The 24,663-nt window shown below is 34.6% G+C and overlaps 1 protein-coding gene across 2 annotated transcripts in view; it reads right to left on the reverse strand.

Moving 5' to 3' along the window:
• S1P (membrane-bound transcription factor site-1 protease) overlaps positions 1 to 24,663 on the reverse strand; it is a 480,656-nt gene that overhangs the window by 265,438 nt on the left and 190,555 nt on the right. For both annotated transcript variants that reach the window (XM_090401757.1, XM_090401758.1), the window contains one exon: positions 13,321 to 13,388. In XM_090401757.1, the coding sequence (XP_090257883.1) occupies positions 13,321 to 13,388 (68 nt within the window). The remainder of the gene's footprint in view (positions 1 to 13,320; positions 13,389 to 24,663) is intronic.

Genomic DNA, 24,663 nt, shown 5'->3' on the forward strand with positions numbered 1-24,663 from the left:
CAGTGGTTCAAAGCATACATGAAAAACAGAAAGCACATCACACACATATAGGATTAGTGCACGGCAAAGAGGTACCGGTAACCTGTGAAGCTGTACCACAAGGAGTTGTTCTATCTCCCATTCTGTTTTACATATACACATGCAATATTAGCCCTCTTCCTCTAAAAAGTAATATCCTTCAATATGTAGATGACACAGCCATAGTATCCATTCACAACAACATAAATATAGCTTACACAAAATATGCAATACGACATCAATCTGATCAATAACTGGCTAACTGAAAACGGCATATATATATATATATATATATATATATATATATATATATATATATATATATATATATATATATATATATAAACCCTAAAAAAAAACAAAGCTAATGATATTCAAAAACCTCCAGACCCTAACCATATTAACTAAATATCTCATTATCTGAAATCTATCCTCTTATACACAAAGCGCTGATCCTAAAACCATAACCATCATATAGGTGAAAAAAAACACGTTATCTCGGACTTCATTTCGATGCTGATCAAAGTTGGAATAGCCATAACAAATTATCTACACAACAAACTCAGGATAATAGCAATCAAACTATATTGATTAAAAGGCATTGCTCTGACACACATAAAAATACTAATCTATAAAGTATTATTATTATTATTTCCCAAGACCTCGTGGAGTCAAAGACTCATCCGGGAGGTCCTTTTATCACACACACATCTCATTATACCGTGTCTTAAACACACTCAAACTCTTTACAAACACCACACCCTCAGGCAAGGCATTCCAATCATTCACAACTCTGCACAAAAAAAACCTGCCTCTCACTTCCCTACTCACACCCTCTTTATACAGTTTCCAGGGATAACCTCTGGTTCTCCCCTGATCTCCCACTATCCTCTGCAGAACTTCTCCACCATTGATCTTATAACAACCCCTTACCAACTTGTAGGTCTCTATCATATCTCCCCTCTTCCTCCTGTCCACCAGACTCTGCAAATTACATCTTCTCAATCTTTCCTCATACTTGACATTCCAGAGGTCAGAAACTACCTTGTCAGTCGCCTTTGGACCATTTCCAACATCTCTTCATCCTTCTGAAAACCCGGTGACCAAATCTGGGCACAATAGCCCATGTGTGGCCTAATCAAAGCCTTATACAATGGAACAAGAATTTCCCTACTTCTACACGTCAGTGTCCTCCACATCATTCCCAGACGTCTTTGTGTTGTCTTCATAATTTTGGCAATGTGTCCCCTAAATTTTAGATCCTTATCCACTATCACCCCGAGATCTCTTATTTCCTCTACCTCTAACAATATATTCTCACCGAGCATAAATTCTGCATCCCATCTTTGTTTTCCAAATTTTAAAACCTTACATTTTGCAACATTGAACTCACATCTCCATTTCTGTGCCCAATCACTCAATTTATTCAAGTCTTCTTGCAAGGCCACAACATCTTCACTACTCTTTATGGTTCGTCCCAACTTTGCATCATCTGCAAACAAATGAATATCTCCATCGAAATCTTCGCCAATATCATTAATATACAAGTTAAATAGTAATGGCACTAAAACAGACCCCTGAGGCACTCCACTAGTGACTTTCCTTTTCCTGGATATCGCACCCCCATACACAACTTGATACCCATCAGATAGCCAGTCTCGTCTCCAATCCAATGAACCAATCTAATATCCAACCCCATCTGCTCCAGTTTGACTGTCAACTTATCATGAGGTACTCTAGCAAAAGCCTTTGCGAAATCCAAGTATATTACTGTGTATCCTTCTCCTCTGTCCAAGGAAGCAGTCACTTTATTGTAATAAGTAAGTAGATTACTAAAACATGACCTCCCTTCAGCAAATCCATGCTGTCTATCGAAAATTATACCATTGTTGTCAACCCCAACTCTAGATCCTAGTTCTCACAAGCTTCTCCAACAACTTAACATCAACTCCTGACACAGAGATAGGCCTATAGTTTGATGCTTGAGTTCGATCATCTCCTTTATGAAGTGGCACAATCTTGCCCTCCTTCCACTCTTTAGGAACTTGACCAAGTGCAAGACTTATATTAAAAAAATATGTCAAGGCAGGTGTCAACTCTCTGGCACATTCCTTCAGAATACGTGGTGATATATTATCAAGTCCCACAGCCTTATTTACATCTAGTTTACTCAACTCCCCAAACACCTCTTGCTCACTTACAGTCAGTCTCTCCTCCCCAACATCAACTGCTCTCAATCTCTCCATGAAGTCACATTCACAAGATTGAAAGATCTTTATGAACTGCTCATTAAGTATCTCCACCACACATTCTGCAACAGCTGTCTTTATACCATTTCCTCCAATCAATGCCATCCTTCCATAATCATTCTTTCTTTTGCTGGCTACATATCGAAAGAACTCCCTAGGATTCTTTCTGGCTTCATTAGCTAACTGCTGTTCATACCTCTCTTTAGCTACTCTCACCAACCAAGTCATCCTCCTTGCCTGGTCTTTGTAGACCTCATGAAATTGGTTACTTCCACTTCTCTTATGCTGCCTCCACAATGCCCTTTTTCTCTGTATCGCATGCTTAATCTCTTTATTCATCCATCTCACACCTACCTTATTTAACCTTTTCACCCTTGGAATACATTTAAACATTGCATCTACTAAATAGTTTTTTAAAATCCCCCAAGCTGCATTGATCTCTTTTCCAGCTAACTCCTCATTCCATGCTACACCCGCAAGCTGTCTCCTGAGCTCTTCATAATCACCCCCTTTGTAGTTCCCCATAACCCTTTTTTCACAAGGGTCCTTGCAGTTGCCATCTCTTCATTCCAGTCTATATTGCCATAATTAAAATCACCCATAATGATCACCCTTTTCATATTTGCTTGGCTTATTTGACTATACATTTCACTATCACCACCATCCACATTACCAGGTCTATAACAACATCCCACTAAGTATTTGATTCTATTCACCTCTATCTCACACCATACTGCCTCAAAACCACTGGCCCTATTTCCCTCTTGCATCTCTACCTTGTACAGACATAACTCTTTCTCTATCATCAATAGCAATCCCCCTCCCTTTTTACCCCTTCTATCCTCACAAAACATATCATACCCTTCCATCTCTATTCCTGTCAGGATGTCGTCCTCATCTAATCATGTCTCACTTATTCCAACAATCTTTAGGTGAACAGATGCAATTAGTGCAACCATTTCATCTGCCTTGTTTCTTATACTTCTAGCATTGGTATACAAACACGACAGCTCATTTCTACAGCTAGTTCCACTGATTCCACTCACTCGATGTGATCTCTCCATGCCGGACTGGGGCCATTTCCCTTTCTGCTTCTTCATTTTAGAACCCTTTTCAATTTCATCTGTTTCCTCTTGATCCCTGGTCGGTCATCCCATTTCTTTACTGCCTACACATGCTCTCACTTCCTCTTGGAGCATCCACCTTTCTCACGCTGTGTACCCGTCCACCCTGAGCCTCCCCGTTTCCTTGCTCCTCTTGCACACCCATTCTCTCATTTTCTATACTCATACCACTCACTTCCCCATTCATTTCCACTTCTTCAATCTCTCCTGTCTTACTCTCCTGCTCTTCCACATCACTCCCCTCTCGATCTGATTCATTCTCTCTATTCACTTCTCTACCTTCCAGCAGCAGTCTCTCCAAGCGACTCACACCATAACCATTCAAATGCAGTCCATCGCTCCCATACAGCTCACTTCGTCCCTCAAACTCATTCCACACATTAACAAACTGTACTCCCATCTCCTCACACATTTCAGCCAGCATATCATTCATAATCCTTGCTCTCCGCCTCATCTCACCACAGTCATACCTAGGCAACATGCTGACTACCCTTCCTGTCACACTATTCTCTTTTATCCTTCTAAGCAGCCTCCTGATATCCATTCTGACGTGCTCTTTGTCCTCTGTCAAATCATTCGTGCCAATTAAAACCATCAACTCCTTTGCTCACTTCCTCTTCATATCCAATGCCTCAATCACTCTACTCATTTTACCGCCTGGAAAACATACCCTGTGCATTTTATCCTCTAGCACACCTTTAATAATGGAGTCGCTATACAACGCTACTCGCTCATCTTTCGTTAACTCTTTCATGCCATCATGATTTATTTTAATAGTTTTGACCTGAATTCTACTAATTTCATTCCGCATCCATTTCATTTCTTGTCTCATCCAATCCAATTCACTTCCCGAATCTCGTGACACATTCTCTCTATCATTAAATCTTTCTAACTTTCTAACTCTCGATCCCCTCTTCTCACTTTCCCCTCTCATTCATCCTTCTCTGTTTCTGTACTTTCAGTCTAACATGTGTCCAACTTTTGCCATCATTCATTCTTTTTTCGCTATCATTTATTCTTTCGATTTTTTTCACTTGCGATTTCTGCGTAACACCATTTCTACTTTCATTAGTTCTCTGAATTCCGTTTCTTTCCGCCACTCGTGACTCTCTTTTGTCCCTTTTAACATCCGTTACAGTTTTCAAATCGCTCTTTTTTTTTTCCTGATTTTTTAACATTTTTCGCCTCTCTTTCTCACCATCCTACTCTTTCAAACGTGCACTTGCAACACAATCGTTACTAACACTTTCTGTCATCAATTTCATATTTGTATTCATCAGTTCCTCATTCAGGTCACACTACGCACATACCCTTCTTCCATCCGTGCTAAACATCCACAAATCGTTCATGTAATGGAAGGAATACATATAACAGACTTCACACTTAACGAAATGACTGAAATCTAAATTAAAATCATGGAATGACAATGCCGCCACCATTTTTTTTTTCCCTGCAGGTTACTAGGTCTAATAATAATGATTTCGTAATTAAGTTTAGGCAAGAAAAATCCCCCACACTAATAATACCGGTAGCACACATGCAATTACATCATACATATTTTGCGCAGACTACAAACTTAACAGATTACAATAGTTGCAAAATAAAATGGTAAAACGGATATTCTGGGAACAAAGAGAACAGTCCACACTTATACAGGCAGCAAGAACAGAACCAAAAATATTTAAGGCGAAACACTTATGCCATTACACAGTCATGCTGAAACATTACTTCAATATCCAACTTACAGAGTAACCAGAACAACATATCAGATAACAAGACCACAGTCAACAAAATAACATATAGTATAATAATCACTACAGAAAAGCCATCTGAAGCTTCTGCATACATGACATGATCAACAAACTGCCATTCGATAACAGAAACCTAGGGACCTACAGAGAGCTGAAACATGTGCTATATATAGATACTATAGCGCACCATATCAAATCCACCCCCCCCCCCAAAAAAAAAGGTTAAACTGTGCTCATGTAGTGGTGGTCTGTGGGCACGTGTACTCACCTCTACACATTAGCCAGAAAAAAACTATATATATCTTCATATATGCTTCCAAGCACATACATATAAATAGATAAATCTACACCTGGCTTGCAGCAGGGTACTGAAACAAAACCACTACAACACAACACTGCCATCAATTATCTTCCTCAGATAAGCTATGCAGAAGCTTTGAGGAAGAAAGCAGAAATACCACCCAAACCAACAAACAAGTATATCAAAAATAATGTACTCAGTAACTTGTATACTGAATTTTTGTAGAGAAGTAAAACATCTGTATTAGATGTTTTTTAATACAGAATCTATAAAAAAATATATATATTGAAAGAAAAATGCAAAAGACAAAATGCAGAAAAATTATGTATATTAATATAAAATCATTCCATTATTATTAGTATTATTACTACTGAATTGTGTGTTGTATTACAGCACTGAATGGTGAATTGTATGCACATTCATGCCAATCCATATGTAAAAAAATATTTAGTTAAGTTTAAAAAAAAAAAAAGATGAAGGGATTAATGTAAATTGTGAAATCATCAGTAGCATCTAATATGCTAATGACACAGCTCTCCTTACTGACAATATTCAGGATCTTCAAAATCTTCTGGAACTAGTGAACGAAGAGAGTGAAAAAATGGGGTTAAAAATAAATATCACCAAAACTAAATTCATGGTCATAAGCAAGAAACCAATTCTTAATTCAGCACTTTCTTTAAATGGGAAACAAATAGAAAGAGTGACAAACTTTAAATAACTTGGATGCTGGTTAAATGAAGAATGAAATCCAGAAACGGAAATAAAAGTCAGAATTGAAATAGCAAGAAAAAATTTTCTCCTGATGAAATCAACACTGTGTAACTGCAATTTAAATTTAGAGCTTAGAGTATGCATGATTAAATGCTATTTGTGGTCTGTACTGCTGTACAGTTAAGAAACTTGGACCTTAAAGACAACATCAATAAAAAAACTTGAAGCCTTTAAGATGTGGTTATACAGACGAATGTTAAAAATCCCATGGACAGCAAAAACTTCCAATCAGGAAGTACTGGAACAAATGGGGAAATCACGTGACCTTTTAGATACCATAAAGAGAAGGAAAACTGCATATCTTGGTCACCTACTTCGTAATGAAAAATATAAGATACTTCAAATTGATTATAAAAGGGAAGATAAATGGAAGAGGACAAGGAAGACGAAGAAAATCTTGGCTGGCAGGCATCAGACAGTGGACTGGCATAAGCTCTGAGGGACTGTTCAGAGTGGATGAGGATCGCTCAAAATTTGCCAAGGTGGTTGCCAACCTCTGATAGGAGATGGCACTCAAAAAAGAAAAAAAATGTATAATTTATATAAAGAATTAAGTACTCTGCATTTTATACTGAATATGATATGAATTTGTCTGTATTTTACTGAATTGTACTGAATATGTCTATGATAATAAAACTTGTCATTGTCAAAAAAAAAAAAAAAAATGTTTTTAGCAGTTCCAAATGTCTTTGTATAAAGTTTGTAATGGCTGGCATCTTTGTACTAAAGATGCCAGCCATTTCAACAAAAAATGTTAGCATAAATCATTTACATAAGTAACATGTGTTTCTCAGTATACAGACATAAGTGTGATACAATTCATTCTCACTGTAACAAGCACTATTATAACAAACTCATTCACTCACCTAACCAAAGCCCATAGGCACAATGCTATGCTCAAGGAATTCAGTATAGCAAACTACCCTGTTATAACAACCTTTTCTGTGGTGTTTGCAATAGTGAGAGAAAACTGTTCCTCAAAAATATCTAGTAAGCTTTTATTCTGTATTCTTCTAAATGTTTAATTAATTTTAATATGTCCTTTTTATTTTAATGCAATGAAAGAATCTTCATTTTAATGAAATGGTACAGAAAGCATGAGGGAGTTAAAGTGATGAGACCTATACTCATTATTTTCAAGAAACAAGTGAGTTACACATATTTGAACATATGGTTTCTAAGACTTTATTATCATAGGTGTGTTTGATGTCTACTTCTGCACAAAATTTATCCAATTTAATTGTTCTGGATTTATTATCTATTTTGTAAACAATATTTAAAAATACTGTAAATATTGTTTACAAATACCTAGTTGGCCAACTGGTTAGCATATCTGTTTTCCAACCAAAAGACTGCTGATTCAAAGCCATGGGCATGAATTTTCGTGGCTGTCTTTAGGTGGGGGTTGAATTTCTGAGCGAGACCACTACCCTGCTTAATGGAGGCCTGAAAAAAATTCCATGTTTGGTCTGTAGAGAAATGCATATGAAGTGTACAGATGAGAGTTAAACAATCTTAAATTTTCATTTTTATTTAACAAACTAATATTTTCATAATATATTCAGAAATAGTTTTCAATATTTGTACATCTACAAATTTTTAAAATTTGTACATCTATTAACATAAAATTCACTAGACCTATTTTATTTATGTTTGTTTTAAAAAGAACTGAACTGGCAGATTCCTTGTTCCCAAAAATTTTCTCCTAAAATCATATGCAACTTTCCCTGTTTAGTATCAAAACATATTTTTTGCTCATGAAAGCTGATTTTGGAAATTTAAATAATCTATTACCTGAGCTGCAACAGGGTGATTTTAATTTTTTATGTCTTTAAATTATTATTAATATAATTCATTCAAATTAACAGAGCTCACAGTCAAAGAGAAACAAGAAACATGAAATACAATAACAAAATCTTTGACTGCCAAGTGAATCCAATTCTGACTTAAACATGCTGTTTTCTAGAGTTCAGGTGGTATTATATCTAGGAGGCTCAACTTTTCCAGATGTTTCACAAATGTTCTTGGCATTGCTCCTAGCACTCCTATGACAATTGGAACTGTTATTGTCTTCCTGATACAAAGTTGTTGAATTTTTATCTCCAGATCCCTATACTTGGTCAATTTTTCATGTACTTTTCCTTCTACTCTACTATCCCCTGGTATCGCCACATTAATAAACCGTATATGTTGTTGTACAACTGCAGTGATGTTTGGCATATTATGTTCAAGTTGTCTGTCTGAATTTTAAAATTCCATAATATCTTGGCATTTTAATTTTCATTTTAAATCATTTGTTCCCAAGGGATTTTGCAAGTTGGGAAACCATATTTCCTGCACAAGTTCCAGTAGATAGCTTCTGCTAACCAATCATGCCTTTGTTTATAGTCTGTATTGGCAATCTTGTTGAAAAAACTAATTAGCTGATCCGCTGTCTCTTCTTTATCTCTGCACAATCAGCATTTGCTATTGTTATAGATATTTTCAATCTTCACCTTTATTGCATTCATTTGTAGTGCTTGTTTTTGAGCAGCAAGTATCAGACCCATCTCTTTCTTGATGTTGTCCTGCTGAATTCAGCCACTGCCAAGTTAAGAATGTCACCTTTTACTCCAATATCTTTTAATAATGACCATGGGGGGTGGTTTATTTTTTTCAACCTTCTAATCTTTTTGGCATTTCTTTCTGTTCACTTCACTTGCAAAAAACCACATCCTTTGCTTTTCCTGGCTATGTATAATTGATCCACATCACTGCATAGGTACAAAGCATGATTCATGTCATTAATTTTTGTGCTTTACGATCAAGTGTATCCAAATCGGCTTGTGTCCAGTCAATTATCCCTGATGTGTATCTGATTACAGGATAGCCCTTGTATTGATTGCTATTACAGTTTTGTCTCCATTCAGCTTGAACTTTAGAACTTTTCTTAACTTTTTTCAGATATTCATACATTTTCTTTTTGACTTTTCAATTAAAAATGTTGTCTGCCTCAAAAATTCCGAAGTATTTATGGCATTCATGCAGTGCAAGTTTTTAATTTTCCTTCTATCTGTAAATGTGAAGCCTTTCACATCAAAACACCAAAACACAGACAGAAATAGCAAACAACTTTGTAAATAAAATGAGCTCATGAATACTGCATATCATTGATTCATGACAGTGTCATGTCGCTAAAACTACTGCATAAACAAATGGGGCATGATATAAATGGCATCGGCATAATTGAAAAGCATTGTGTGAGCAGATCGTCATAAAGTGAAGAATCGTAATGCAGGGTATTACTGTAATAGCAATAATAATAATAATAATAAAAAACACTAACCCTGTAGGAGAATATATACTTCACCTTCAATTGAAAAAGCCTATATAAAGATTTCTCTCATTAAGAAAGGAGTTTGATTTCTATCTGATTATTATTCCACAGGAACCTCCATAGAGTCTGAAGACTCATCATAAAGAGACTCCCACAATATCTATCATACCTCTCCTCGAACACATTCACTGACAAAGCACCTTCCACAAACTCCAAACTCTAGCAACCCATTCCACTCATTTACCATTCTCTAAGCAAAAAATCTGATCCTCACACCTTTGCTAACCACACTGTTACTCATTTCTAAAGGAGACCCACTGTTCTACTGCCTCTCTGGTCAAGTGGTGAAAAAGCCCCTCTGCATCAACCTATAACCGTTTAATAATTCAAACATTTCTATCACCCTTTCCTCTTTTCCACTTCTCAAAACTTTTGCAACCCATATCCTCCTCAATTTATCATCATAAGGAGCATTCCACATACCACTGATTATCATGATCATCTATTTCTAGATCCTCTCTACTCCATTTCTCAATGCCAAGAAACCAGGTGCCTAACCTCTGCACAGTAATCCAAATAGGGCTGTATGAAAGCCTTAAATGAGGAATGATAACTTCCTTACCTCTGCTTGTTAGTGTGGTCTTTAACCAAGTCATTCTATGAGCTATCGTACCCCCTTTGCAATGTGCCCTCTGAACTTCAACTCCCAATTTACCAATACCATTAAATCCCTAGCTTCATCAATTTCCTAGAGTACATTTCCATCAATGAAGTACACAATTTTTCATTATGCATTTTTCCCAAAATGCAGAATTTTACACTAGTCCACATTTTTCATCTATTATATTTTACCTATATTGTCAGTCTATTTAAATCATCCTGCAAACTCTATACATCACCTAACTATTATGCTATCCAATTTTGCATCAACAGCAAACAACTAATATTTTTTCAAATCATTTCATATATCATCTCTGTACAAATTAAGCAGCAATCCAAGCACAGAGCTTTGTGGCACACTACTGGTTACCTGCTTTCTCCTGGATTCTGCACCTCCATATATTACTCTTTGGTATCTGACCATCAACTTCATATCCATCCCTGTTTGTTCCAATTTGTGTAACAGAGTTCATGTAGTAACCTGTGAATTGCCTTTGCAAAATCCAGTAGTATCATCATGTAATCATTCTCATTATCCAATTGAACCACCAATCTAACTATGATATAAAGTGAGTGAATTACTAAGTCATGCTATTGCCCAAGAAAGTATCATATTCTTATTCATTCATTCCCAAATTCTCTCTATGACAAACTTTTCCAATAGCTTTAACACCACTCCCGTGATACTAATTAATCAATAATTTATTACCCAAGTCTTTAAGACTACTTAATGCAACATGTCTATATAGTAATATATAGTTCCTGCCAATCCTTTTTTTCAAGTTTATGATTTCCATCAACATATAATTCTCCACCATCTCACTTGTTGCATTTCCTGTTGTTTCCTTTGTGTTCTTTTCTGCCATTTTCTGTTCTATTTTTTGCATTTTTCCTTTGTTTCTGGAATGGAACAGGTTAGGATTAGTCTTTTTGTCTTAAATTCTCAATAACAAAACCTAAAAACTTTCTCAGGTATCAAGGGGTTCGATATAATAATCAACTGTACTAATTACTAAACTTTTGTAATCTTTCCTTTCAAGCATATTCAGATATGTTTTTGATCAGCATTCTTTCTAAAATAAATTTTAGTGGGTTGGTTACACTGGGGTAGCTCCATTTCCCAATAGACATTTATCACATATTGCAGCAAAAGTTCAGGAACTATATGAAATTTAGTTTCAGAAATTCAAACTACAGTAAATAATTTAATTTGAGCATAATTTAAATAGGGTACATAACATATCATGTTGTACCATCATTTTGTTTTGGCTTTAAGCCAATAAGAATACAATTGTATTCAGGCAGATACCTACTAACAGGATGCACCATGGAAAGGTGAGGATTGGACATCAGATTAGAGGCTTCGGTTGGTTCTCCACATTCCTTAAAAGGGCATGTGGATATCTCTCTCCTTCTAGTTATCTAGTGATAACTAGAAGGAGATATCCACATGCCTTTGTGTTCTGCTTCCTTGCCATTTTCTTTGTTCTATTTCCTTCTTTCCTTTGTCCTGTTTCTGAAAACCAAAATATAAGATCTGACAATATTGAAATGTGATAGATAATAGATTAATCTGGAGGAAAACTGTTGATAGCATTATCAACAGTTGGTAGTTCATGTAGTATTATCATGATATCCTGTATATATCTCCTGAAAGTGTTTATCTGTAACTGTATTATGATGATGATGACATAACATATTTTGTCTGTTAAGAACAAAATATTTATATATTTATATATAAGTTTTAACTTATGGATCTGAGAGCTAGGTCAGAAGTAAAACACTTGACCAAGACTAGAGACCACAGATATGAGAGTCCTGAGAAAGATTATAGGCGTGAACAGATGGCATCAATGGCAATATCATATTAAAATCGAGGATATTAGGAAAGAACTTGACATTGTCAGCATCCAGGAATGTGTTAGCAGAGCTAATCTCAGGTGGTATGGTCACTTAAACAGAATGGGCGAGGAAAGATTAGCAAAACAAGTGTTCTCTGCCAGGTTGGCAGCAAAACGACCCAGAGGAAGACCAAGATATAGGTGGATTCATACGGTACAAAGTGCCTTAGATGATAGAAATATAAGATCTGATAATGTTGGAGTCTTGACAAGTAACAGACTGATTTGGAGGAAAATTGTAGATAGGAAATTAATAATGATGTAATATTTTTCATGTAGTACTATCATATCCTGTACACCCCTTGAGGGTACATGGCAGGAATTTGATGATGATGATGATGATGAGAACAAAATATATCATTAACATTGAAGACCATGGAATGTAGTGCCATTGCTTGAGAGAGTGAAGTGCAAACTGTGAATGAGTTTAAGGAATGATATAATAACTTCGTGCTGTCCAAGATGGACTTTCCATTATGAGTCTTGTGACTCCACAGAAGTTATAAATAATAATAATAATAATAATAATATCTATAATTTAAGCATTTCTGATTTCAGTGATTTTTAGTATCAAAAAACAGAACCCATAAATTCAGCTTCATCAAAAGACCCTTCAACAAACACTGCAGTAAGTCACAATTTTCCCATGGCTATTTTTAAAGGATCACTTCTAAAATCTCATGCAGACACAAATATAAACCAGTGATTTTAATGTTTAAAACTGATTGGTACTTTTCAGCCCTACAGCAATGATAGATTAACCTCCTTAAGAATAATTCTTTGCAGAAACATTTCTTTTGGATCAGTATACAACTTATAATCAAAATATATCTTAGAAGGGAAAAAAAAAAAAGGTTTCTAAAGCATGCCTGATTATAACATGTCAGAAAACTAAGCTTTTCCTTAGTTATAAAATAAATCTGAAATTTTCAAGTATTTGTAATTGCAAATATTTATTGACAACATATGTGCACGTGCACACACACACACACACACAATGAGACCCTGTGTATTTATGTCCATTTTGTTAATAAAGGAAAGAAAGATGATATTAAAAAAAAAAATGCATGAAAGATAACAAAATAAAAAAGGCATAAGTTTCTATCTATAGACTACTTCACCACTAGTTTCTATCCCTAAGCTATGAACTCAAAACAAAACATGTAACTCAAAATCAGCACCAATCAGTAAGTTACAATTGTTTTAGAAGTGATATTTTCACTTACCCATAGAGAGGTCCATCATTGCCAATTGCAGAAACCATAATAACATTATTTGCTGTTAGTTCCCACACCTATGAAATATAAGATGTCAGATATAAGAAAAAAGAGAGCTATATACATATTCTGTTGTTTTATTCATTATAAAAAAATTATCCTTTTAATTTTAGGCTATGCAATATTTTAAAAAAAAAATACAAATCGAGAAATAATACAATAATTAACCAATTATTTGGATCTTGAATAACTACAAGTGGTTAAACATGTTAGACAGATGAATCATTAACTACAGGACATGTCCATTTTTTTTAGAAAATGGCTTTACTGAAATCGCTTATTGCTGATTAAATTTGCACAATACCACAGATTTTGAGAGTTATGGATTATAAACATATTAGGCTCTAGAAAATTATTGTAGTAGTTTAAAAAAAAAAAAAAATTGCAACAAATTGACTATTATACAGTTAATGGTTCTTCCTCTAAAGTTGCCAAAAATGGACGTCCATTTTCTGCAGTTAATGATTTCAATAGATAAACAGGTTTGACCAACCCCTATAATGCTGGGCTTTCCAGCAATATACAGATGCTTGTGCAGCATACACTGTATGTAACATTCACAATTTCATTACTTAAAATAGTATTTCTTTAGAATGAATCTAATTTTTTTTATATCCATTACAGTATTCTTAACTATAACAGAACATTGTTGAGTGAACAATAAAATTAAAAACATTGCATAGGTCTTATGGGAGTGAAAATCAAATTACAGCATCTAAAAAAGAAAGCTCTTTGAAATTACATTGATTAAGTGCTGAGGCAAACATATAGCTTCTTCACCAAAGGAGCTCTGGTGCTATTAGTGATTATCCTTTGGTCCCCCCTCCATCCATCAAAGGATACCTTCCTAATTGAAGGAAATGCCAACTGATATTAGGTGGTAACCTGCTTCATCCAGTAAAACACCACCACCACCACCTTGCTGATGGGGATCTGATGCTACATTCGTTCCCTAGAGCAAGGTTTCCAGTTTCTGACCTCCAACCTTCTAAAATGCAGTGGAGTGATACCTTTCAGGGGCACGGCAAACATGCTGTGGAGAACCAGAGCTTATCCCCCCCCCAAACTTCAAGGGAACAACAGTAAACCATTAAGCAGGCTGGTTTTCAGATAGTATACAGGACTGAACCAGAGGTAAAATGTTAGATATTTTCATTTTTAAAAATTTTATGGAATTTACAACCGTGTTAAAAAACTTTTTTATTATCCTGACGTTTCGATCTTCACATCAAGAATTCATCAATTAGCGGCAACACTCGAGTTGGTAGGTCATTCCCCCTCCTATATCAAAAACACACAACACTTCATAAACATCATCAAAGACATTACATTAGAAAAAGATGATTTATTAGTCAGTTTTGACGTCTCTGCCATCTTTACGAATGTCCCAATCAATGACACAATCCTTCTCCTACAAAACAAATTCCCTCCATATATCACGGCGCTTTTTGCACATGTATTACGGTCGGGTTATTTTGTATGGCAAAACGCCTTCTACTTACAAAAAGAAGGCACAGCCATGGGCTCGCCATTATCCCCCCCTATTGCTAACCTTTACATGGAACATTTTGAGCAACTTGCCCTAGATTCCTCCCCTCTAAAACCCAAAGTCTGGCTTAGATACGTTGACAATGTTTTCGCGATCTGGTCCCATGGCCGCCAGACATTAGACACATTCCTTAGCCACCTAAACAAACAACACAAACGCATACAGTTCACAATTGAAATTGAAAAACACAATACACTTCCGTTTCTAGATACACTTGTCACACGTCTTCCCTCAGGCAATCTTTCCTTCACTGTTTACCGAAAACCGACACATACGGGACAACATATACACATAAACTCCTACAACCACCCAACACAAAAACTAAGTGTCATCAACACGCTAAAAAACAGAGCTCAGACGATTTGTTCCAGTGAACAGGCACTGAAAGATGAGTTTAAAATTATCAGTAATAACCTACAAAAAAACGGATACAGCCAAAATACTATAAACAAAATTCTCTACAAAACCACAATAAAAAACAAAAACTAACCAGACTACAGTAAAACTATAACCATTCCCTACATTAAAGGAATATCAGACAAAATAAACAGAGTACTACAAAAGTACAACCTCAAAGCCACCTTTAAACCTCCTGCAAAATTAAAAAACTTACTCAACTCATCCAAAGACCCACTCCCTCCACTAGCTCACCCTGGAGTATACCAGATTTACTGTACTTGCAACATACCATATATAGGAGAAACAGGACGCACTATTCCTATTAGACAAAAAAGAACATAAACGACACATTAAATATAATAATTATGGTGAAGCTGGCCTTTCTGATCATGCCCTGAATACCTTACACAGAATTGACTGGAAAACCACCAGCTGTCTACATCACACTAGAACATGGTATGAATGGAAATTCAAGGAAGCCTGGAAGATTATCAGCAACCACCCCAATCTGAACAACAATGATGGTTTAAAAATCCCAAACATACGGAAGGCATATATTCGACCTTCCTCACCAAGAACAACTATTAACAGGACTGTAGAAAATCCAGTATTGTAAATCAAATATAGGAATTGTAATACCAAAAAGTAGGACACCAATTGTTTCTGAAAGAAAACGATCTAAAAGAATGTTTATTCCTGTCATTGTAAAAATAGAATTTAGCTTGATGTAAAAAAAGTTTTATTTTATTTTTAATTTTTTTTTTTATTCACCAGAGGTCACGCCAGTAGAATAACATGTGATCAAATCATTGTTTCTCTAGCTTACAGTTAATGAAGTAACTCAGCTTGTTCTGTATACTTATGTACGCTCCAGATGATGATCTTGATGTGAAGATCGAAACGTCAGGATAATAAAAAAGTTTTTTAACAGGGTTGTAAATTCCATAAAATTTTTAAAATGAATGCTGATCACCGTGTAACCCTAAAAGAAAGGTTAGATATTTTCACAATCAGCTGGTATATTATCTGGCATTTACACAGCCAATTCATGCTAAGAGAGAGAGAAAGAGAGAGACAGACAGAGAAGATGCATAGTGTGAGGTCACTATCAAGCCTAATAATTTCCAATATATACTCTCTATTGTTGCCTATATACTCTCTATATAGGCAACAAATGTAATGGAAAGTTCATGAATGGTCAGCTGTTTTTCTCTTTATGTTGCTCTCATACATGAATGGTGATTTGCAAACCAATAGTACATTTTTGTACCATGGGTGGGTTAGGGATTTTTTTTTTTTTTTACTTTTATCAATTTTACATATATATATATATTTTTTTATATTTTTAATTTATTTTTTACATAGTCCAAAAACCCCACTCTAGAGACCAAACAAGGAACTTTTTTAAGAGCCACTTCAGGTGTCCAATAAGCAGTGTAATGGTCTCACATCAGACTATGAAATTCATCTCCTGCCTAACTACTTTATATATCTGACTACTCAGTTTCAACATGTGACTACAGACATTTCCATAGCTGTTGTTCTAGCAGTACTAGAATCATGCCCCTCCCACCATATAACATGAGCAACCTTTATTTCAATCTACTTAGGTTCTGCAGAAAAGCCTTTCCCATGAAGTATTCCTCAAAGATTGCAACTACTATCTCTTCAGGGGAAAAAATTAAGAGATTACTTTTCTCTTAACATCTGCCTGTCACATGGCAATGATTTGCTGTAGGCTTTGCAGCTTTTCCTGTTTTCCAATATAAAAAAATAATAAATAAAAAAAATTACCAACAGAATAAATTTTTGCCCAGTTGATTTCTGTATCAACACATACCATGAATTTCTGCAATAAAAAAATTTAGAGTTTTATAGTGCAACTTTTCAATGATGGTCACATGGCAACGATTTGCTGTAGGCTTTGCAGCTTTTCCTGTTTTCCAATATAAAAAAAATAATAAATAAAAAGAATTACCAACAGAATAAATTTTTGCCCAGTTGATTTCTGTATCAACACATACCATGAATTTCTGCAATAAAAAAATTTAGAGTTTTATAGTGCAACTTTTCAATGATGGTATTCACATAAGACAAAAATTTTTATTGTTCAGCACCTTTCTTTATGTTATAAACTGATGTAACAAGAAATTTATTAAAAAGGTGTATATACAGCCAAACTTCTGTCATCTGCGCAGAATGTGAAAAGAATCTCCCTGTTTGGAATGCAAACCTTCATTTCCCATTATATGTGCTTTGCATAGGTGGTCATAAGCAGAGAAATTGGTGTAATTGGACAAATTATATATACATACATATAGGGCTCCAGAAATACTACTTAAATCTACTAGTCAGAATAAAAAGTTTACTCACCCAAGCTATCAGTCTACTTTATACCAATATTATTATAGATGATGTTAAAAGAAAGATCTTATGTTGACAAAACAATGTAACACATTCTTTAATTCTCGCTATGCATTACATGTAGTTATACAGAAATAGGCTTTCTTTTAAGGTGGGTTTAAAATGTCCACCACAACAGCTAATCACAACACAGTTTATGTTTTTCTTTCATTCGCCATCATCATAAAATTCCTAATATGTACCCTCAGAGGGTGTTCAGATTAATTATGATAGTACAATATGAAAATGTTACACCATTACTAAATTCTGATCAATAATTTGCCTCCAAATCTGTTATCTGTCAAGACTTCAATATTATCAGACTTATATTCTATCTTTAAAGGTACTTTTTACTGCATCTATCGATCTATAGCTTGGTCTTCTTCTGGGTCTTTTTCCTGGCAACCTAGCAAATAATACTTGTTTTTCTAATCTTCCTCTCATGTTCTGTTTAAGTGACTATAATACCTGAGATTAGCTCTACTAACACATTTCTGAATGCTACCAATGGTGAGTTCTTTCCTTTTAATATCTCATTTTTGATGTGAACAGATGCCATCAATACTGCTATTGATGGCATCTGTTCATGCCATTAATCTTTCTTAGAACTCTCATATCAGAGGTCTCCAGACTCTGATCAAGTGTTTTATTTCTAACCCAGCTCTTGAATCCAATTTACACCAAGTTAAAACTGGTTTGAACACAGTCTTGTATAAAGCTAATTTATTGATTTGACTAATTTCTTTCTTATTCCATATAAATTTATTCAGCTGACTTCATATCATACCAGCTTTAATAATTCTGTTGTCTATTTCCATATTTAATTTACCATCTTCACTAAAAATTGTGTATAAATAGCTGAAATGTTTTATTTGTTCTATAGCAGTGGTGTTCAACCTTTTTTACTACGCAAGCTACTTTTCTATAAAAAGTTATTCGGCGATCTACTCTCTTATATATAAGTTATTTGGCGATCTACTCTCTCTTATATAGATCACGTTTCCCCAACCTGATATCTGATTACGCACAAATAAATAAAAAAAAATACACAACGAAAAAATTTATTTGTGTATTTAAAAATTTATTTATCACTTTTAATTATTTTAATACAACAAAAAATACATATATATTGGAATAAAATATTTATTTCTCTATTTTGGAAAACCAAAGTTAGAAAAAACAACAGATTGATTACAAACTCACAAGTTACAGGAAATGCTAGTTGATTAAAAAAAAAAAAAAAGTTAATGTGAAATTTTGCATTGTTTGGACCTCGCAATATTTTCATAGTCAAGTTGATATGAAGAAGTGGCCAATTGCAGACAATCATCCAAATAATCATTTGTAATTTGGTTTCTTAATTGATTTTTTATGATGGTCATATTTGAAAAAGCGAATTCTGACAAGTATGTCGATCCAAAACACGACAGAATTTTTTGTGCAATATCAGTTAATATTGGGAATTTTTCATGTGCATACTTCCAAATGACTTCATTGTTTATTGATTTTAAATGAAAAATTTTTCTAAATGTTTATTATCTCAAGTTCTACTCCAGCTTGGTTTATATCAAACAGCCCACTAATTTTATTTGAAATTTCTTGATGTTCAAGTTTTCTTGAAATGGATTATTCATAAAAGATACAATCATTTCAGTTTTATTAAAATCTTTAAATCTTGAATTTATTTCTTCCGCAACTAATTCTATTTCACGAATAAATTCTTTTAAATCATAGTGAAACATTTCTTGATTTTGTTCAAAAAATTTTAATAAATATGGAAGATGTATAAATTAGCAGTCATTTATAACTTTCTTTAATAAAAGTAAGTATTGTTGGAAAGTTTTTATTGAACTTAACATGTCAATTAAATTTTTATCTCTATCTTGTAACTCTATATTTAAATTGCTTAATTTAGTACAGAAATCTACTAAAAATGATAAGTGTAACAACCGTCTTTTATCGTTCATTTGTGGATAAATATCTCCTTTTAATCAAGAAAATTTTTTATATCGTTAATTAATACAAGAAATCTTTCGAAAAATTGACTTCTGCTGAGCCAGCGAACATTATTGTACAACAGAAGTTCCCTATCATCATCTGCCTGTAATTTAAATAATCACCGTTGCAGGGCTTTTCCTCGAACAGAATTTACAATTCTAAATGTAATATCGAAAACATCTTTTGTGTTTAATCTTTTACTACACAGTACTTGTTGGTGAATAATACAGTGGTACGTAAAAAATCTGGATATTTGTCATCGTTTTTACATAATGAAATGAAGCCTGATTTATTACCTATCATTGCAGGAGCAGTATCAGTAGTAATAGACACAATTTTAAAAAGCGGAAGTTTGTGTTGTTTCACAAATTCATCAAATGCGGAAAAAATATCTTCTCCCCTAGTCCGTCCCAATAATGGTAAAATTTTCAAAAGTTCTTCTAACTTGAATAAACTTGAAATACCATGCGAATAAATACCATTAACTGAGCAATATCAGTGAAGTCGTTTGATTCATCAAATTGTAATGAAAACACAACACACTGGTGATTGTCTGACATTAACCTGGCCTGGAAACTTTTCTCCGGCAATTGGAACTTTTCCTTTCGGCAATTTGAAACCTTGTCTGTGGACTAGAAGTAGTCTCTCTCTAGCGACATCTCGAATCAAGAAGCTCCTTTATGGAAGTGGGAAACTCCTCTCTCAAGCAAGGTGGATCCAGACAGTCTCTCTGAAGGCGACTCTGGACCGGGCGGCCTCCTCTCTGACAGCAATTCTGGAACCGGGACCCCTTCTGTTTGCTTCAGTCCCTTTTTATTAGGCCTCCTCTGAGACCTCGCATGAAGTTTGGCAACCCCCAAAGAATCGGTATGAGTCTTTCATGGTAAGTTTCAAGTTCGGCATGCCTTTTGTTCTGCTCCACTTTCTTTTGATTGTAAGTTGCCGGTCATCGGAAAGTTGTTTGAACTCTTTCTGACTGACTTTGGAGATGTTTTCACTTAAAGCCTGCAAGCCTTTCTCACACATACAAGTTTCAATAACAATCTTTCTAATGCTGCCATGTACAGCTTTGGCAACAAAAACATTGCCTTTGTTTTTAACACTCTAACATATTCTTGTTAAAGCAGTATATACAGTTAGCTTCAAAAGAGTTATTTACAAAAACATCTAATACAAACTATACCGAGACAAACAAAATTTATTTTTTACAATATTCACATGGGACTTAACCCAAGTAAAAAATTGATGTAATGTGCTTTAAAATATTTAATATTTAAGCTACAATTTATAAGCAAAGTTTTTACACTTTGCTTATAATCGTATTCACTCGGCTTGCTGTCTGACTTCCATTGATCCAAATTAATTCATTTACCTGGACTTATAAGAAAATTACTGATTTGACAATTTTAACGAAAAATAAATAAGCAATAGACAAGAACAATACACTTAAAGCGAATTAAAAATAATACAAAATAATGATAAATAAAATATTATGTTTTCAGTTTTAATTAAATTTGTAAGTAAGGAGGAAGACACAAGAGACTGACCAAAAATTGCGATCGATGGTTGAACACCCCTGTTGTATAGGTTCACCATTCAGGATGCAGTCAATGTTTTCAATGACTAAACAAACACATGTAATAACCACAATCATCTTCTTCTTCTTTCACTATGCATCATTCCCGCTTCCTATGAAGGGTCCGTGTGTTACTTCGATGCGACTTCCTGTTAGTACCACTCCAAACTGACCTGTCGCCTAGTCTGCTGCTAGGGGGGGATATATATTTTTTGGCTGTAGAAGCGTATATTCACGGGACCGGGTTGCCTGCTTGCTGGATGAAAAATGCCAGATAAACTGGAGGGAAAAAACCTACTGCCCGCACCCAAGACTGGCTAACTTGGGTTTGCCTGAGGAAGATCCTCCCTCAAGTTCCTCGCATCTTTCACGGGAATCCTGTGACACTCCTTCCACAGGCATATGGTTGCGAAGCGCAAAGCCACTAGGCTAACCGCACGGACACGTAATAACCAAAATAATAAGTTTTAATAAGTAAATATTTCATCCTAAGTATCTTAGGACATCATCAGTGCAGTTAATACAAACAATACTAGGAATAACATACAGTTAGGGCGCATGATTACGATAGAATCCCAATATGTATGCAGTAGCGTGTTATAGAATTAAATGAAAATATAACAGGAAAAAAAAATTATATTAAAATAAGATAACATATATAAAGAAATTATTTAACACAATTTTGTATGACAATTTCCATACTTCAGGAATAGCAAGAATGTCATTACGGTTTAGATTTGGTCTGTGAAGTAGGGTTTCAGCACTTTCTTTATATAAACGTTCATGTTCATATAAAGATCTGTGTAAAAGTTTGGTCTTTTCCCAATGGATTCTATGGTTTGGGTTTTCAACACCGTGTTGAGCGAGGAAAGATTTCTGCAGTTTGATAAGACAGATATGGTCTTGATGTTCCAAAATACGTTTCTGAACAAATCTACCTGTCTGTCCATAGTAAGACGATTTACAGGAGCATGGAACCTCATAGACGCCAAGTAGCATCAGAGGTGAGAATTTGTCTTTAGGAGAAGGTAACAAGTTATAGATCTGGTTGATGGGTTTGTAGGTAGTAGCAAGTTTGTATTTCTTTGTGATTTTTGAAAGATGTTCGGAGATGCCTTTGATATAAGGTATGGGAATCCTATGGGCTTGTTCTTGTCTACGTTAATGTGTGGGGAAGTGACTGATGATTTTTTGAGGTTTTAAGATTGTATCCATTTAGTATGACTGTATTTTTGATTATTTCCAATTCCTGGTTTACAGATTCATCAGAGGAGCAGAATCTGTATGCTCTGGATACTAATGATTTAATGATGCCAAATTTTTCAGATGGATGATGAGCAGAAGAATTGTGAAAGTAGCGACCTGAAAATGTCGGCTTGCGATAGACTGAAGTGGAGATGGAACCATCTTCTTTTCTTTGGATGTGTAAATCCAGAAAGGAGATACCCTGTGGAGATTCTTTTTCTAGCATAAATTTGATGCAAGAGTGAAAAAGGTCGTTCTTGATAAGCGTTCCCTGGTCTTAAGAGGAAGCTCATAGGAGGCTCTGCTCTGCAATTCAATAAAAAATTATTTAAATTTGTTAAATCTTTGTTGATGTTGTTTTTTAATTCCCACATTTATTCTTGTTCAGAATGACCACAGACAGCAAAGATGTCATTGACATATCGTAGCCAAATTTTTCGTTTGGGTTTAAACGTGAAAATTTTTTCTTCAAGGTATTCTAGAAACAGGTTTGCTAAGTTTGGCAATAAGGGAGATCCCATTGCTGCTCCTTCCTCTTGCTTGTAAATTTTTTCTTTCCAAGCGAAGTAATCGGACGTAATAACAAATTTGAATAATTCAACAATATCAGACGGAAATTTTTGAGTTAACAAGTCTACTGTTTTCTTATGGGGAATGTTAGTGAAGAGGGAGACAATGTCAAAGCTAATTAGCATGTGAGTTTCCAATAGTTGAATGTCTTTTATTTTTGCATGAAACTCTGTGGAATTTTTAATTGATGAGGCTGAGTGGCCAATGTGAGGATGGAGAAGGTTATTACTGTGGTTATTACGTGTTTGTTTAGTCATGAATTCTCCACAGGTTTCATCGTATAATAAATGTTTTCAATGTTTTGCCTAAGTTCAATATTCTTGTAATTGATACCAAATCAATTACAAGAGTTATTCAATTTAGTCAGGAAATCTTGCAGACTTGTATTGGACTTATTCAGAAAGTATAACATCATCTGCATAAAGTAAATAAGTTCAATATTCTTGTAATTGATACCAAATCAATTACAAGAGTTATTCAATTTAGTCAGGAAATCTTGCAGACTTGTATTGGACTTATTCAGAAAGTATAACATCATCTGCATAAAGTAAAGAGCTAATATTAACATAAATTTTGATATCAGATTTAATACCACTTTCCTTCATAATGTGATCCATATAGATAATGAACAACAGTGAAGATAATGTGTACCATTGTCATACACTTGACCTTGCTTCAAACCATCTTCTTGAACTTCTTCAATTCTAACAGCTGATTTAAAACTCAAATAGAGGCTATGTATTGCCTGATATAATGCCCCACTTACACTATATAACTATAATTTTGAAGAGCTTTCCTCTTGCACCTTGTCATATGTCTTTTCCAGATCAACAAAAGTTAAATACAAATCCTTGTTATATTCCCAATTTTCTCAACTATTCGTCTTAAAGGGAAAATCTGATCCTGACAACCTTTATTTTAACGGAATCCAGCTTGTTTTTCACCAAGCTTCCCTTTCAAAATCTTTCTTAGCTATTTCTCAAGTATACTTGCATAAATCTTACTAGGAACACTCAAGTAGGGAAATACATCTATAATTCTCACACTCAGTTTTATTTCCCTTTTTATAGATGGGTACCATGAGAGCTCGACTCCAATCTTCTGGAATTTGACCCTCTGACCAGGCTTTCTGAATTATGCAATGCAGCCACTGTAAAACTTTTTTTTCCGTTTTACCATTCTGATATTTGCCCACATCACTCTCCTTGATAGTGGCTGCCATTCAAGAAGATTACCCTCATATTTAGTGTTAAATACTATAGCTACTCCCTCTTTTCCCTAATTAATTAAAAGAAACACACATATTAACCACAGTGAAAATTATTTAATTGTAAATATTTCATCCTAAGTATCCTAGGACATCATCAGTACAGTAGTTTTAAACAATAATAGGAATAACATACAGTTAGGGCGCATGATTACAATAGAATCTCATGCCCTAACTGTATGTTATTCCTATTATTGTTTAAAACTACTGTACTGATGATGTCCTAGGATACTTAGGATGAAATATTTACAATTAAATAATTTTCACTGTGGTTAATACGTGTGT

Source organism: Typopeltis vanoorti, chromosome 12 (assembly GCF_054136105.1).
Source record: "Typopeltis vanoorti isolate ZY-2024b chromosome 12, IOZ_Tvanoo_1.0, whole genome shotgun sequence".
Classification (NCBI taxonomy): domain Eukaryota; kingdom Metazoa; phylum Arthropoda; class Arachnida; order Uropygi; family Thelyphonidae; genus Typopeltis; species Typopeltis vanoorti.